Source organism: Grampus griseus, assembly GCF_964374135.1.
Source record: "Grampus griseus genome assembly, chromosome: 14".
NCBI classification, from domain to species: domain Eukaryota; kingdom Metazoa; phylum Chordata; class Mammalia; order Artiodactyla; family Delphinidae; genus Grampus; species Grampus griseus.
The window spans coordinates 8,015,848-8,031,534 of NC_139008.1; the positions used below are offsets into that span (position 1 = coordinate 8,015,848).

Consider the following 15,687-nt stretch of genomic DNA (forward strand, 5'->3'; position numbering starts at 1 on the left):
TGTTGGTGAACAATTGTCACTCAGCCAGTACGGTTTAGACACAGACTCAGGGTGGAGGTGCAGATACCAGCCACCCAGTACGTTCCCAGGCCCAGTGGGGTGTTGATCTCGGCGGGGGGGCGGGGTTACCTTTGTCTGCAGTCACGGTTGGGAGCACAGAGGGACACGAGTAACGTGTGGCGAGCACCTCTGGTCGGTTCTCTCAGAGGGTTTTCCTGGCAAAAATGCGTGTGAGTGTCTTGCTGAGGATGCCTGGAAGAAAGAAACATGCCTCCACTCGAGCTATTCAGGGCGCCCGCCTGCGCCGGTGCCCAGAACAAAACAGGGGTGGTGCGGGCAGCAGTGCCGGCCGGTATGTTCTCCAGGCAGCCATGATTCTGACCTTGCTGTGGGTTAAAGGACACAAACCTGAGAAGAAATCTGTTTATCATGTGGGGAATTCATGCCATCCTTGACAGTATACAGTGAGCAAGATAAATGATCTGCCAAATTGGTCCCTCGCCTGGGTGACTCAGGGCAAGTTCACAGTGCAATTCCATTGCTGCTTCAGATTCAAAAATAACGTTTGCTGGGTTTTATATCCAGTTGTACGATGACCTGGAGGTGAGCCGAGAGGAGAAATCCGATTTGTAGGATTCAGCTTGCCTTAAGGATTTATATGGACCATTTCTGCTGTTTACGTCTGTCTCCTTCACAGCTTCACAAACCAGTGTTTTTTGGGGGGGGGGGGTTATTTTTAACCTGATTTTCCACGTTGAGGACATAGCCTTATGTGATGGTGGAACTCTGTCCTGGTTTAGGATGACAGATGGGTTTATCGGTTGAATTGCAGTTGTTTTATTGGGGATTTTCTCTTTCTAGGTATTTATACAAAATATCCCTTGTATCTGGAATACAGTTTCCATCCTCTTGAGTTGAGAATAGGTTGTCCTCCTGGATATCGTATGTCCATCGAAGGACCCTCCAGTTATACGATCAGTTACAATTCAGTTGCTCCTTAGTTTTACATTTTCTTTAGTCAGGTCGCGGGTATTGGGGGTGGGGGGGGCGCCCACGTGTGCTCACACTCAGTGCGTGGCCCGGCCTCATGAGCTGTCATCTCTCTGGAGCTGTAGAGCCCTGTGACAGCGCCCGGCCTGGCCCCTCACACAGGGTGCTGTGGGATCTCCCCGTGTGCCGTGCCTGGTGGGAGCGGGGAGTGGGGGCAGAGACTGAACCCAGACTCTGGGCCAAAGGCAGGTAGGACCGCAGTGCTAGGTCACTTTGCGTTTTCTCTGTATTTGGAAATTAGGAAATGGCAAAAGCCCTTATTCCAGGCATCCCAAAACTAGAACGGATGTCAGATTTTACGGGTAATGAGAGGCCCGAAGGGACCACTCAGCAACAGAGCACGGTGGCACTCCCTGCCGGGCACCTGCAACAAGACAGCTCCTTCTTACGAAAGGAGAGCATGGAGACCTGACTGCCCACGCTGGCCCCGTCTCTTCCCGTGTTGGTGACAGCATGGCATAGACAGAGAGCTAGGCTTTCAGAAGCACATCCTGGGCTCTGGCAGAGAGCAGGGTGGGCACTCCTCTTCCATCGGTTCCCTCCAGGTAGGGCGCCATGGAGCCCTCCGGGATCACAGTGAGAACCGACCTGGGGTCCCAGCTCAGCACTAGGCGGCCGAGGGCTTACGTCTCATCTTCAAGGGTCTTCATCGCTGTGGTGACCATGCATCGTAGGCAGCCCTCATTTAAAATACTATGTCTATTCATTTTGTGCTGGAAATTATGGACAAAATACGTATGCAAATTATAATCTAGCCAAGGTACTTCTGAATTATAGAATTAAGGGGTTCCATCGGAAGAAATCATGACAGTGATAGCACGTGACTAATAGGACGTATTTTTTAACAGAATGCCCTTTATTGAGCCTTCAGACCTTCTCTTTAAACCCCTAGTTCTTCTTCTGTTGCTGTTTTTTATTTTTTAATACAGAAAATGAAAGGTTAATTCTCAGCCAAAAAACTAAGAAACAATTCATTTAAATCCATAGACCGCCATGCTGTCTCCTTCTTAAACAGACGTTTAATTAGTAATTCCTAGATCAGGAAAGTAGACGCACATGGTGAAAGGCAGCTGTTTTCAGCCTCGGTTTTCTGTGTGCTTTGATTACAGAAAGCACTCCAAAGACCTCTGCCAGCTGCAGCCCTGCACCCGAATCACCGATGAGCTCTAGCGAGTCAGTGAAGAGTTTGACTGAACTGGTCCAGCAGCCCTGTCCCCCCATTGAAACAAGTAAGGACGGCAAACCTCCAGAACCCAGCGACCCGCCCGCTTCAGACTCCCAGCCCACCACGCCACTGCCTCTCTCCGGACACTCGGCTCTCAGCATTCAAGAGCTGGTGGCCATGTCTCCAGAGCTGGACACCTACGGCATAACCAAGCGGGTCAAGGAGGTGCTGACCGACAACAACCTGGGTAGGTTCCCTCCCCCGCTGCTGGGTCAGGAGGTGGCAGGTCGTCTCCCGTCGGGAGTTCTCAGGAGGAGAGGGTGGAAGGGGGGCCTCAGGCTGAGCCAGCCAGAGGGTTTAAACATTCACAGGCTGCCTGTAAGAACCTAAAACGTCCTACAGTTGTGAGCAATAAGGGTTCATGAGGGTGTTAGAGGTCTAAGGTCAGTCCCAGCCCAGCCCCGCCCCGCCCCACCCCTGCGCCCCAACCAGGACCTCTTGGAAGACAAGCATGCCGGCCGGAGCCAACTCAGGCCATACACTCCGACCACCGATGGGGGCGTGCCCAGTGGAGCTCTGAATCCTGGGGGAGGGGTACACTCTGACCACCGATGGGGGCGTACCCAGTGGAGCTCTGAATCCTGGGGGGGGGTGGGGGTTGTGCAGAGCAGGGCAGAGTCAGCTGAGCCCAGGAGCATCTGGATGGCGTCACGGGAGAGCCCGGCAGGCAGGGTTCAGATTTGCTGTGAAGGCAAATCTGTGATCTGAGGGGTGAAACTTTTCACACCAGGGAGACGACCTCCTCCTCTTTGAGCAGAAGAGGCTCCATCGCAGCGTCACCCTGGATTTGGAGATGAGAGGCATCTTCACGGTTGCTCAGCTGGTCTTGGCTTCTCCGGGAAAGAAGATGCCTCCACTCCCAGGGTGTGTGAGAGGAGTAATAGCCACGAAGGGGGCCAAGTTACAGATGAGTTAGGCAACTTGGTCAAGACTCAGTCATCCTCTTAACCTTTGACCTGGGATCTTGAGGGTGTTCATGGGTTAGTCTCTTAAAGTCATAGCAGGCTGTGTGTGTGTGCACACTTTTTAAAGGATGAGGGCCAGTAGCTTTCTTCAGGCTCTCAAATATGTCTGGGACTCAAAAATGATTGAGAGCCACTGCTGTGAAACCTCTAAAAGTAATACAGATAATTTTCTAAGAATAATCTCTTGATTTCCGCCCCCCAGCCCCACCCCCCGCCCCATGCAACTGGGTGGGTCAAGCAAATAGTAACTAGCTGTTCATATATATCGCTTTCCTGAACATAACAAGCTCCTTGGAATGAAATGAGATTCACTTGCCAGGTTAGAATTAGGTAAAGTTTGTTGGAAACTACCACAACGACAAAATGGTAAGGACCTAGGATGTGTTTATAGGTTAAACTGAGAGTTTAAAAAGCAGAGAAACCACAGGTTTACCAAAATCAGTAAATGTATATCTCAGTTAAAATGACTGATATCAGAAAAACTTCACTTCTCAAATCCAAAGCTTTCCGTACAGTAAACTTTTGCTTAGAGTCCCGCTTCTTACGAGGCAGTGCTCTTGTAACTGCTGTGAGCGCAGCTGGGGGTGTTTCCCTCTCACAGATGGAGGACATGAGCCGCAGGGGGAACAAGCCGGTCGTCCACGGTCCCCCTGCACTAAGAGGCAGAGCCGGTGTCGTGATCCATAGGCTTTATGGTACCAGACACTGGCCTCTGATCCCGGTCTCCACTTCCACTAGCAGTCCTGTTCATTTAAGTCCTCCCGTCCAGGCCTTCAGGTTGTGCCTGGTTCTCGTGCGTACCTTTAAAAGTGGTGGGGGCCTCCCTGGTGGCGCAGTGGTTGAGAGTCCACCTGCCGATGCGGGGGACACGGGTTTGTGCCCCGGTCCGGGAAGATCCCACATGCCGCGGAGCGGCTGCGCCCGTGAGCCGTGGCCGCTGAGCCTGCGCGTCCGGAGCCTGTGCCCCGCAACGGGAGAGGCCACGACAGTGAGAGGCCCGCGTACCGCAAAAAAAAAAAAGTGGTGGCCGCTCTTCACTGGCAGCTGAATGGCTCTCAGAGAAGAGACATTTTCTTTCTAAGCCTCCGACGCACATTGCAGACCTAACGGCGCTGTGCTCTCCAGAGCGCAGTAGCCTCTGATCAGCCTGGGGAGCGGGCTGCTTGAACTGCGGGCACAGACTTTAGAGTTGGAAATGGCCTGCTTTTCAGGAAAATAAAGCTGAGGAGCTCTTTCTTCTTCTCTTTCCTGCTGTGACCTTGGGTCAAGTGGCCTGTTTTCTCAGCAGGACCTGGTAACCTCACTAATCGTGAAGGGAGCCAGTGCAGACGGCCCTGTGGTTTGAGGCTGTAAAAGGAAGGTCTCCCCATGAGCTGCTCAACTTCCCGAGCTCGGATTTGGGATTAACCACCTCTGATAAAAGCCGCAGGTGTCCTCTAGGCCTCGGTTCATCCGAAGCCCAGAGGCTTTTTTGAGAGAAACCTTGTGTGTAGCTAGAACGCAAGAGTAATACTGACTCCATCACCAGTGGAGTCTGGTACCAGTCTGGTTGAGGAAGTGCTTCTACAAAGTGCTCACTCTAAGCCAGGACCCAGCTGATCAGACTGTGGGTCTCGAACCCCCATTTCTGATTTTCACCTGACACATGCTTCTTCCGCCAGATCTCTGGGTCTCGGCAGTGACATCGCTCTTGGTTGCGTTCTCTCTCTAGGTCAGCGCTTGTTTGGGGAGACCATCCTAGGGCTCACCCAAGGCTCCGTCTCCGACCTCCTGGCTCGCCCAAAGCCCTGGCACAAGCTCAGTCTGAAGGGGCGGGAGCCCTTTGTCCGGATGCAGCTGTGGCTGAACGACCCCAACAACGTGGAGAAGCTGATGGACATGAAACGGATGGAAAAGAAAGGTAACTCCCTGCCGCCTGCCCCAGCCAATCGCTTTCTCATTTATAAACGCGCTGTTGCTTTTAAAGCCTTCACACCGAGCTGAGGAGGCACACTGGTCCATGCCCAGGGGACTGTAAGGCAGGGTGAAGGATCTTCTGACGGTCATCCACCGATGAGGACCGAAAAGGACTGGGAAGATTTGTGGCTTTTTCTGCCCAGCAGCCTGAGCCCAAAGGCATTTAGCCCTGGGGGGGGCTGTGATCATTCCTCAGTCACCCTGGCGACCAGTGTACCTTTCTCTTCTTCAGGAGAATAAGGCCACTTGGTGGTGGCTCCTTTGTTGTCTTTTGTTCTGTTGGATGGGTGGGGTATTAAAACACGTCATCGCACGAGTACCACATGGCAGGGCTTCCACAAAGAGGTGGTTGACAAATGCATGTGTAAATAAGAAGTCTCTGGTTCAGAGAAGTTAGGCGCCTCCTTGGAGGCCACCCAGCCCGGAGAACAGCAGAGCAAATTCCTGCCAGGACAGACCTCTCTCTTGCCGCTACGTTATAGTCTCTGGGTCTGTAGAGGATGCGACCTCCTGGAGAGCTAAGAGCAGCTCTCTTCTCCAGATGCACCCTGAGCCCTCTCAAATGCTGAGCAGCGTTCTGCTGCAGGTTACGACACAGGAGAAACCCTGAGGGATTTCCTCGGTGGCAGGAAGTGACACCTGCTCCGTGTCCTGGTTTGCACTGCACGTGCCGCCCCTCGTCATTGAGTCCTGCCCTTGGAGGGGACAGTCCTGGGTCGCCTTTAATGCTGCGAGCTCACCTGGTGGCTGCTGAATCCCTTAGATGTGGAAGAGTGGGCACCAGCTGCTGGTCTGGCCGTAGGCAGCTGTGACCGCCCCCCTTCCTCAGCTTCCGCAGGGGACCTCACCAAAGAGTGGGCATCACGACCACCCGCGCGACTGTGCGCGGCCCCACGGCCAGCGCGCCTGAGCCGGGGGCGGGTGGAGCCCAGGCTCGTACCCTCTGAGTTCACCAGGGGCGTGTGCTGCTCACCTCCAGCCGGGCACCACCGTCCTCACCCAACCGGGGAGCGGGCTGGGCTCCTAGGGGGAGGGAGAGTCTCTGCTCTAGAGACTTCTAGTTTCAGAGTGCCTTCTACTTGCAGACACTGTGCTGAGACTTCACTCAGCCCACAAAACTCCATCCGGTAGAGATGTTATTATCCAGGGAAAACGGGGCTCTGGCATCACGAAACTTACCTGACTTCAAGCTGGCCTAAGCAGGAATCTAAACGTGGGCTGTTAGGCTTCACAGCCAGTGCTCTCAGATATGCATGTGTTCTGCTGCCCTGGGCCGAGTGCCTGCCACGCCGGGACCACGTGCCCAGGCAGCGGCTGCCACGCCAGCCGGGGCCCTCCGGGGGGCTCCTGCCCTGCCCGCCCTCAGGCTGCAGACCAAGGCTCTGACACAGGCCGCAGCCGTGGGCAGCTCCAGGCAGCTGCCGGCAGTGCTGCAGGCTCCAGAGGCCTGGTGCCACGTCTCACACACACACACACACACACACACGCGCGCAAAACTTTGTGACTTTTTATCATGGGAAATTTCAGACGTAAAAGCAGAGAGAATGGTATCATGAACCCAGTACGTCCATCACACTTTCAACAAGAGCCCCACGCGGCTCTGGAGCTGCTGCTCTGCCAGAAGGCGTCCCTCTCGAAGCCGCCTCCTGTGCTCGGGCCCTGGCCGGACCACTCCCTGCTGTGCTGCTCCTGGGCCAGCAGGAAAGGACCTCGGCCTCCACAAATAGATCTCTGGGGGCTTCCTAGGCCTCCACTCCCTCCTGCACAGGCTCTGGGCGCCATCTTGTGTCACAGAAGAGTTACTGTCTCACTGGGGCCCAGGCCCCTCCTCACATCCCAAAGTCCCTGAGCAGCTGCAGGGCCCCCGTCAACTCTCACTGGTAGGGATGCTCATAACCAGCCCCCGCGGGAGGCCGAGGCATCTGACCCCTCAGACACAACAGCGGGTGACCCAGGGCACAGCACTTCTGTGATCTCCACAGACGATCGGTCACCCGCCCAGCGCGGGGGGCTGGCTGGACAGACCGGGCTCATTTCTTTGTAGCCTCTTGACTCTTCACCACGTTCATTTTAGGGGGAGAAGATCATCTTCTCAATTCTGTCTGAGTTCTAATCATAAAATGGCGTGTTAAGTAACTCCCTAGTCTAAGTTGCTGCATCTGTAAAATGGACGTAATGCTTTTTCCAGTTGTAAGGATTAGAATGTACCTAGTATAACAACCAGCACATATAAGCGCTCACTAAATGAGTTATTAAAATAATTTGTATCCCTTTAAAATAGATGAAAATAAGCTTTGCCCCCCAGTCTAGCCTACGTTAAAAATTCTGCAGCAGGCAATGCAGACTGTACGATTCCCACGTGTGCTGCACTTCCTCCTCTTCCGTAAAGCTTTTGCTGCTTCTCCCTTTAGCGCAAATCTTTTATTGTTCTCCTTTCTTTCGTTCTTGTAAATCTCTTTCTCTACCCTAGTCCGCCCTCTGCTTTCTGTTCCCTTCACGAGATAGCCCTGAACCTACCTGTTCACACAGTTCCAAGCACGTGGAGACACACACACGCAGCCTCAGCTAGCTCGGGGGCTGGGCTCCCCTCCCCGGAAGCTACAGGTGGACCCTGATAGTCTTCTGAGACATTTGAGACCCACATGTCAGTGCTGCTGAAGTGTGTCTCCCTGACTTCCCTCGGCTCCCGTGGACACAGCCCCGGGCCCCGCTCCCGTGCCGTGGCGGGGCAGGGCGGAGGCGGGGAGCGGGGCTGGCCACCATCTGGCCGCACAGGGCAGGCAGTGCTTCCCAGAGCAGACTTAGGTCAACCTCAGTTCTGTCACTCACTAGCCGTGTGACCTCAGGTGAATCACTGAACTCTTAGGCTTCAGTTTTTCCGCCTGTAAGTAGGGATGATACCGGTCTGTCTCCCGTAGGGTAACTGTGAGAACTAGATGACCAATGTCTGCCCCTGCTGACACACACTGCTCTTATTACTCCGTGCCGTTGGAGTTAAATAACACTGTTTCTCAACTTTCGTCAGTTGTAAGAAGTTTTGAGGAATTTTCAGACCGTATTCCAAATTAGTTCACTAGAATGACCTCTGTGGATTATTCGTTTGCTCAAGAAGTCCAAATGGTTTTTAAGTTGAAGCGTAGCTGGTGATTAATGACACGTAACAACAGAAAGGAGCAGACGAAGCACACGTAGCACTGGTAGAGCAAATATCTCCCGGGAATCACCCCCCATTTCCCTCGCAGCCCACTCAGCACATCCCCAGGTGACAGTCGCCCCTGAGTCCCTGAGCCTCGTCTCAGCCCGCTGCCCACCGCTCCTAACCCTTATTCCACAGTAAAAAGACACGTGAACAGCACACGTCCTCCCCTCGCGCCAGCCGCTCTGCCCTCCAGGCCACTCATTTCCTGACCTCTGAGCCCTGTTCTGGCCGCTCCTCCACTCCTGGGTTAGGAGCCTCCTCCAAGCTCGGTCCAGCAGGTTTTCTCGAAGGCCCTTCCCACCTCCATCCGCCGACCTCCTGCTCCCTGTCTACGTTTTCTCAAGACTGTGGCCCCTGGATCAGCGCCTCCCTCCACGCCCATGTCCTGCCTCATCCAGGGGAATTTTAAGACCCATCTGACCTGTGCAGCACTCAGGCCTCAAGTTCTTTGACCTCCTCAACCCCTGATTCCCCAAATTGCATCCTCGCCCACAACTACTCTACCTCTCGAAGCCTGAGTTCAGGTGCCCCGTCACTGACCACATTCCGCTGTCCGTCCACCTTTCCACGTTTCTCCGTTCATCCCACCTGACCCCAGATGGCCTCCAGAGCCTGGATATCCCCTCCCAGGCTTTCCCCCAGCAGCTTGCCCTCTGCTGCCCTTCTCTCCTTCCCCAGAACACCAGCCCCCGCCCTGATCCCCACTTTGGTTCTCTCTGCAAATCCCAGCCTTGACTTAGCGCCCTGCCCGTCTTCTTCACCCAACCTCCTTGGCGTCTGGGACCTACGCGGGTCGGTGCCGCCTCAGATTTGTATCTCCGGTTTCAGTAGGGTCCTCTGTGCTTCTCCCCACCCCCGCCATCACCCCCTCCATCCCCACCACCATTTCTCACCGACCTGTCTCAAGACTCCATTTCCATCTCTTCAGATCACCTCTCCTCCTGCCTTCCTACTTCATAAAGAAAACCAAGGCTGTCAACTCTCCCCACCTCAGTCCCTATAAATGTGTCTGTATGTCCCCCGCTCCTGCTCCTGTATTCAGGACCCACCTCATGCGCCTCCGGTGGCCGTCTCCTCCCTCACCTGTAGCCCCAGCTCTCTCTGTCTTCTCCCCCATCAGCTTGGAAACATCAGCTCTCTCTCATCTTTAAAGGGCCACCCTCGACCTGGGACTGCCCTTCTAGAAGCCATCCTGTCTCTCACTTTTCTTTTACAGTTAGGCTTCTTAGAATAGTAACTCCTGCCCACTACCTCCACTTTCTCACCTCCTGTTCACTATTAAGTCCACTGCAGTCTGGCTTCTGCTCCCACAGCTCCGCTGTATCTGCTCACCGAGGCCTCCAGTCACCTCCTAATGTCTAAGCACCCAGGACATCCTGGGTGCTTGTTGGACCTTCCTTTCTGCAGCACTGACACAGGGACCCTCACTGCTCACTCATCCCTTCCTCACACTGCTGTCTCCTGGTTTGCCTCCCGTCTCTGTATCCTTCACGGCTCCTGCTTCCTGGGGTACCCTCTGCATGTGGGGCTTTTCCAGGATTCCATTCTCGGCCTTGCTCTTTTTCATCAAGGTCGCTGACTTAACTACAGGTTCTGTTCTAGTGGTTCCAAGTTCCTCTCTCTAGCCCGGACCATTCTTCTGAGCTTAACACCTGTCTTTCCAACTGCCTACAGAACATCTCGACGTGGGTGACCCAGAGACCTCTCAAACTCCACGTTCCCAAGACGAACCATCATCTTCTCCCTTTAATCTGCCCCTTCTGTGATACCCAGCCCAGTGACACCAGCACGCACCTCACCTCCCACACCTGAGCCCAGGGGGCCGTCCTCAGCGCCGCTTACTCTGGTCCCTCGCCGAGTCAGCCACCACGTCCTGTCAGTCCCACCCCTCACAGCTCCACCATCTGCCTGCTTTTCTCCGGCCCCATCACCGCTGCCTTGGTGCAAATCTTTATTCTTCTTTCCTCCCGACTGGGCTCCTTCCTTCCAGTCCTTCCCACTCCACCCTCCGAGCTGTCGCCAAGGCAGCCTTTCAGAAACAGAGAGCTGATCACATCATTCCCCTCATTAAAATCTTTTCGTCTCTTCCCACTGCTTTCTAGGTAATGTCCAAACTTGTGGCCTACCCTGGCCGCCCATCTCTCCACCTTTAGGTCCAACAACTCCACCACACCCCACACCCCATGTGCACACACGTGCGCGCGCGCACGCACACACACACACCACACTTTGACCGTGCTGTTTCGTGCCTCTGTGTGTGTCTTTGCACACACCATTCCCGCTTTCTGGAGCAGCCTCCTACCATCTTCACTTCGCTGCCTAGTTTTTCTAGTTAATCCCTTTGTCCTTCAAGATTCAGTTTATAATCACCACGTCTCCCAGGAAGCCTCCCCAGCCCCCTCCCCAGGCTGAGCTGAGTACTCTCCCTCAGCGCCCACCTCCGTGGCGCCCCACGCTTGCCTCCCTTATCACGCCTTACTGGGGTCACCTATCTGTATACTTCTCTGTGTCCCCACTAAACCATGGGTCATGCAGGGACAGACGGGGACCTCACGTCACGACAGAGCAGGTCCTCGATGAGCGTGTGTTCGGTTTCAGAATGGTTCTAGCCCAGGTGTTTCGAGATGCTCTCAGAAGAGCAGGGAGCTGCCACAGTCCACACGGCAATGTCTGGGAGTGGAGGGCGGAGAGTGGAGGGTGGAGGGCGGAGGGCGTACCGCGTAGTGGCGGGCCGGGGCCGGGGCGGGTCTCCCCGCTGGGCCTGCCCCTCAGTCTGCCTCCTCTCCCTCCCTCAGCCTACATGAAGCGGCGGCACAGCTCGGTCAGCGACAGCCAGCCCTGCGAGCCCCCCTCCACTGGCATCGACTACAGCCAGGGCGCCAGCCCCCAGCCCCAGCACCAGCTGAAGAAACCCCGAGTGGTGCTGGCTCCCGAGGAGAAGGAAGCTCTGAAACGAGCATATCAGCAAAAGCCATACCCGTCACCAAAAACCATCGAGGAGCTCGCCACCCAGCTCAACTTGAAAACCAGCACCGTCATCAACTGGTTCCACAATTACAGGTACGGCCCTGCTCTCACCCAGTAGGTCAGCTGCAGCTTAGAGGACGCGCGCTGAGCCCTCGGGAAGAGGCCGACGGGTACTGCAGACGCTGGCTGATCACCGTGCACAGGGACACGTGCTGGGGACTGATAACTTGGTGTTTGGTCAGTTAATTGGCTTCTTATTCGTATTGGCGTTGTAAACCCCAAAGACGTAGGGTCATATGGTTAGAGACCAGAACAAAAATCTCTCAGGGCTATCATTTAAAAAGGGAGAGTGTAGTCATTCATGGTTCCACAGTAGTGACCGTGTATTTGGTGATTTTTTTAACGCTTTCTCAGGGTCTTGTACAGTATTGTTTTCCAAATTAGTTTGATTAGTTTTGTAATTAAATCAATTAGGTAGTGTAAGACCCTTTCTTCTGGGAAAGTCATGAGTTAATGAAGATTTATTGAGCATCTACTAGGTCTACAGACACTGAGCTATGTGTTGTAACCAGCACTGTATCACTTGATCCTCACAACTGTGTAAGAGATATAGTTTTTTCCACGTTTTATAGATGAAAACATAAAGCGCAGAGGGGTTAAATAACTTACCTGAGGAGGGAAGGGCCCAGTGCTCTCCTCTAGAACAAAGGACTGGGGTAAAATGTTTGGATTAGATAACGGAGATCCACTGACAGATAATGAATTGGCGATCACCGCTAAAACCAAGACTCCCTACTGCTAGAAACCAAGAACTCTCAGTGGCCTGATGGAAATTCCTGCCTGTTTAGTGCCTTGTATGCGGCCATCTCGATCGCTAGTTCCCATCAAAACATCATTTTCCCTAGGGCTCAGCAGAACTGGGGTAGGTGCTCCTGGTTATACCAAGGTGACAAGTACACATGTATAACCAGTGCAGGCGGAGCCCTCATGGTTCCTCACCTGAAGTAAGTGGCAGGTAACAGAAGATCACAGACGGTCAGGGGCTAGAGGGAGGAGTTGTGTCTCAGACTGGGGCCTGCCTCATCGGATAGGCTCTGCTGGAGCTTCTGACAGGGCACAATTGTTCCCAGGTTCTGAACAAATTGGAAAATTTTTAACTATTAGATGGGAGCCAAAATAATACCTTTATTGCTGATGAAGGCCACGTTAGCAGATGTAGCTTAGTGTGAGAGCCAAACAGCCTTGCTCCCTGACCCTGAAAACCAGGCCAGTTTATCCGTCACGGCACCACTGGCCCCCGCAGGCCTCCCCGTGTGTAGGCTGGCTCCCAAGAAGACAAAGTACATGAGCGGAGCACGGCTAGCTTATCATCCTAAACTTACCAATCCGATGAAAACAGAGGCAGAGTAAGGTCAGCAGTTACAATAACGGAGAGCTCCCTCTGCACGGAAGGAAACCTCCGAAGTAGTAAACTAAAGTGCCGTGAAGGCTAGTGAATGGAAACGTGGGCAGAAGCTCACCCGAGCCTCTCCTTGCCAGGCGTCCTTTCACTTTCTAGACACAAAGGTGCGTTTGAATGTGTACTTTTGAGTCTTCTGCGAGTTATGTCCATTTTAATCCAAGAATCATAACCCTGGACAGGGGTGCCGGGAGCTGTAGATGGCTGAGTATCTGGGTAAAGGTGCTACCAGTCGCACAAAACATCTCCAAAGCCATTTCCCCCGGCCCTGCTGGGGCCACCTTTTTTTTTTTTTCCAGATCCTCCTACAGGCCTCAGTCGAGTGGCAGTCACTGCCTCCTGGCCAGGGCACGTGCTCTCCACGTTTCCCAGCTGGCCTCCTGACCACCACAGTAATGCCAGCTGGTCATTGTGGAGATGCCTCGCTTGAGCATTTAAGCAAGTTCAACTATAAAGAGAGAAGGGGGAGATGGGAGGAATAGCAGTAGAACCTCAAAAGCTAGCCATGAGCTCAGGTCCGGACCTAGAGTAGGTGGATGCGCAATAAATGCTTTCTGTCAAACATACTCCACAACAAAGCAGGCTGGGAAGTCAAGTGGCACAACCGAGGGCAGAGGTGAGTTTCACCTGCAGAGATCTGGATGGAATATCCTGGAAGAGGTATGATACGGCAGAGTCTTGAAAGAAGAACTGAACTAGAGAAGAATTTTATAAGCCACAAAATAGGCTGGATGAGAAGCGACACCAGGTCATTCAGAACTGGCATAAAGCCCAAAGAATTGCAGTCCCTTGCCTAAGGTCACCCAAAGGAAGAGTGCAGAGCAGAGATTCCAGCTGAGCGAGCACTCTCTCCGTGGCTTTAGCTCTTCCGCTTAAATGCTTAGACTAGACCCGCTTACCTGGTACATCCCTCAGAGATTCACACGAGGACGAGCGCACAGTAGCACTCAGCACACGTGCGCTGAACGCGTTTTAATTCCTAAGCGAGAGGGCAGTTTCTTAGGTTCTTTCCACAGGAGTTAAACAGAACTTGACTTATTTTTTACTGCGCCACTGGAACCCTTCGTAATGTTTGGGGTCGATTTTTGCCCCCATCAAAAAAATAAAATAAAACTTTACTTCCTCTTATCCTTTCACCCTAAGGAACTTAGAAGTACTCTAGGGTGACCATTTACCCAGGAATTTCAGAGCAACACAGCACAGGACACCTGGTCTCCTGCAGAAGAACAGGTCCATTAGAAGAAACTCTTCCAAGCCCTAAAAGCCATGGCGTCCTGTCAGCCTTGCATGACGTGTGTCTGAAAAGCAGATTTGTTCCTGGGACCTGATCTTTCTAGACCAGAAGATAATCCTCCTCAGGGACATGGAGACAAATCTAGGCTAAGAAGGATGACGTCTCGTATCTGCTGAGCATATAACATGTGCCAGGCACCAGGCCAAGAGCTTTGTAGATGTTATCTCATCACTTCCTCTGATCAGCAGTCGAATTCAGTGCTTGCTGCCAGCCCCGTTCTACAGAGAAAGGTTATTATACACGTTAGCCGAGCCAGCGAGGGTGGCAGCCTGGATCCCAGGCCCTGGGCATGAAGTTGTCCCTTTCCTCCCTCAGCCCTTCTGTCTCAGCCTCAGTGCTTACAACGGGGACTTTGTCGTTGAAAAGGCAGCTAGATGGTAAGAACAGAAGAATAGTTCCTTTTTTTTTTTTTTTTTCTGGTCTACTTTGTGTCCTGTAGTATACATCAATATTTAATTGTAACATCTCTGCAGGGAAGACACTATTCTCCATATTTTTCTGCTAAGGAAACTGAAGCTCATAAAGGTTAAGGAACTTGCCCAAGTTGCCCGGCTAGGGAGTGACAAGCCAGATTTCAAACCCAGGTTTTGCCTGGTTCCAAAAGGCCTGTTCCCCAAGCCGGGCCAGGCTGCCCCTGAGACTCAGAGTTAGTCCAGGGTGGGCCTGTGGCCTGGATGGGACCAAACCCTCAGCTGCCCGGCTAGCCTCCCACCTCCGTAACCAGGGTGGAATGGGCATTTCTGGCTGCCAAAGGGCATAAAAGCCAGTAAAGAGCAGGTTCGCCCTCCCAGCAAAGTGCCCAGGAACCCGTTTATGGGAGCTGCCATTTCACGGGCTCCCAAGGGCACCCAAGGGAAGGAGAAAAGTCTTCCGTTATCCCTGGGAACTTCTGGGGGGCCTCAGGATCTCACCCGGGTAGCTCTGGCTCAGGAATCATCTTCAGGACAAGGGTCAGAGCTCACCCTATGCGTGGAGCAAAAAACTATGTAGCAGATAACCGTGACCAGAGTTCTGATATACTGGACTCAACTACAGCCGGATTCTCCCTGGCCCCAGCCTCCCTACGTCCAGCACAGGAGCTGGCATATCGTGGGTTCTCAAAAAATGTTACCTTTATTGAGTTATAGGCACCGTATAAAATATCTTCGTGTATGCCTAACCCCAGGGCTTTCTGCAGGCCCAGTCTCTGCAGGACACTGGGCTTGGTGCTCATTTCCCTGAAGATGCTTTTCCACGAACAGTTGGCTCACGATCAGAGGCTCTTTCAGCTCTTTGGAAGAAACACCTAGGGAGACTTCTGATTGAGCCCAGTACTGTGAGCGTGATGGGAAGAGAAATTCCAACACAAGACAAAACAGACTTAACAACAGCCCTTTCATCACGTCACAAAGGCTCCAAAACAGGGAAGGCCAGGCCGTCCCTGGTGGCGCAGCGGTTGGGAGTCCACCTGCCGATGCAGGGGACGCGGGTTCGTGCCCCGGTCCGGGAGGATCCCACATGCCGCAGAGCGGCTGGGCCCGTGAACCATGGCCGCTGAGCCTGCCCGTCCGGAGCCTGTGCTCCGCAGCCGGA

At 53.5% G+C, this 15,687-nt stretch overlaps 1 protein-coding gene across 12 annotated transcripts in view; it reads left to right on the forward strand.

Moving 5' to 3' along the window:
• The window catches only part of CUX1 (cut like homeobox 1), a gene marked incomplete at its 3' end in the record, with an annotated part of 372,121 nt that overhangs the window by 328,676 nt on the left and 27,758 nt on the right, over window positions 1-15,687 (forward strand). For 8 of the 12 annotated variants that reach the window (XM_082670231.1, XM_082670234.1, XM_082670232.1 and 5 more), the window contains exons 21-23: window positions 2,160-2,462; window positions 4,952-5,140; window positions 11,191-11,455. The exons of the other annotated variants lie outside the window; for them this stretch is intronic. In XM_082670231.1, the coding sequence (XP_082526357.1) occupies window positions 2,160-2,462; window positions 4,952-5,140; window positions 11,191-11,455 (757 nt within the window). The remainder of the gene's footprint in view (window positions 1-2,159; window positions 2,463-4,951; window positions 5,141-11,190; window positions 11,456-15,687) is intronic. 12 annotated transcript variants of the gene reach the window in all.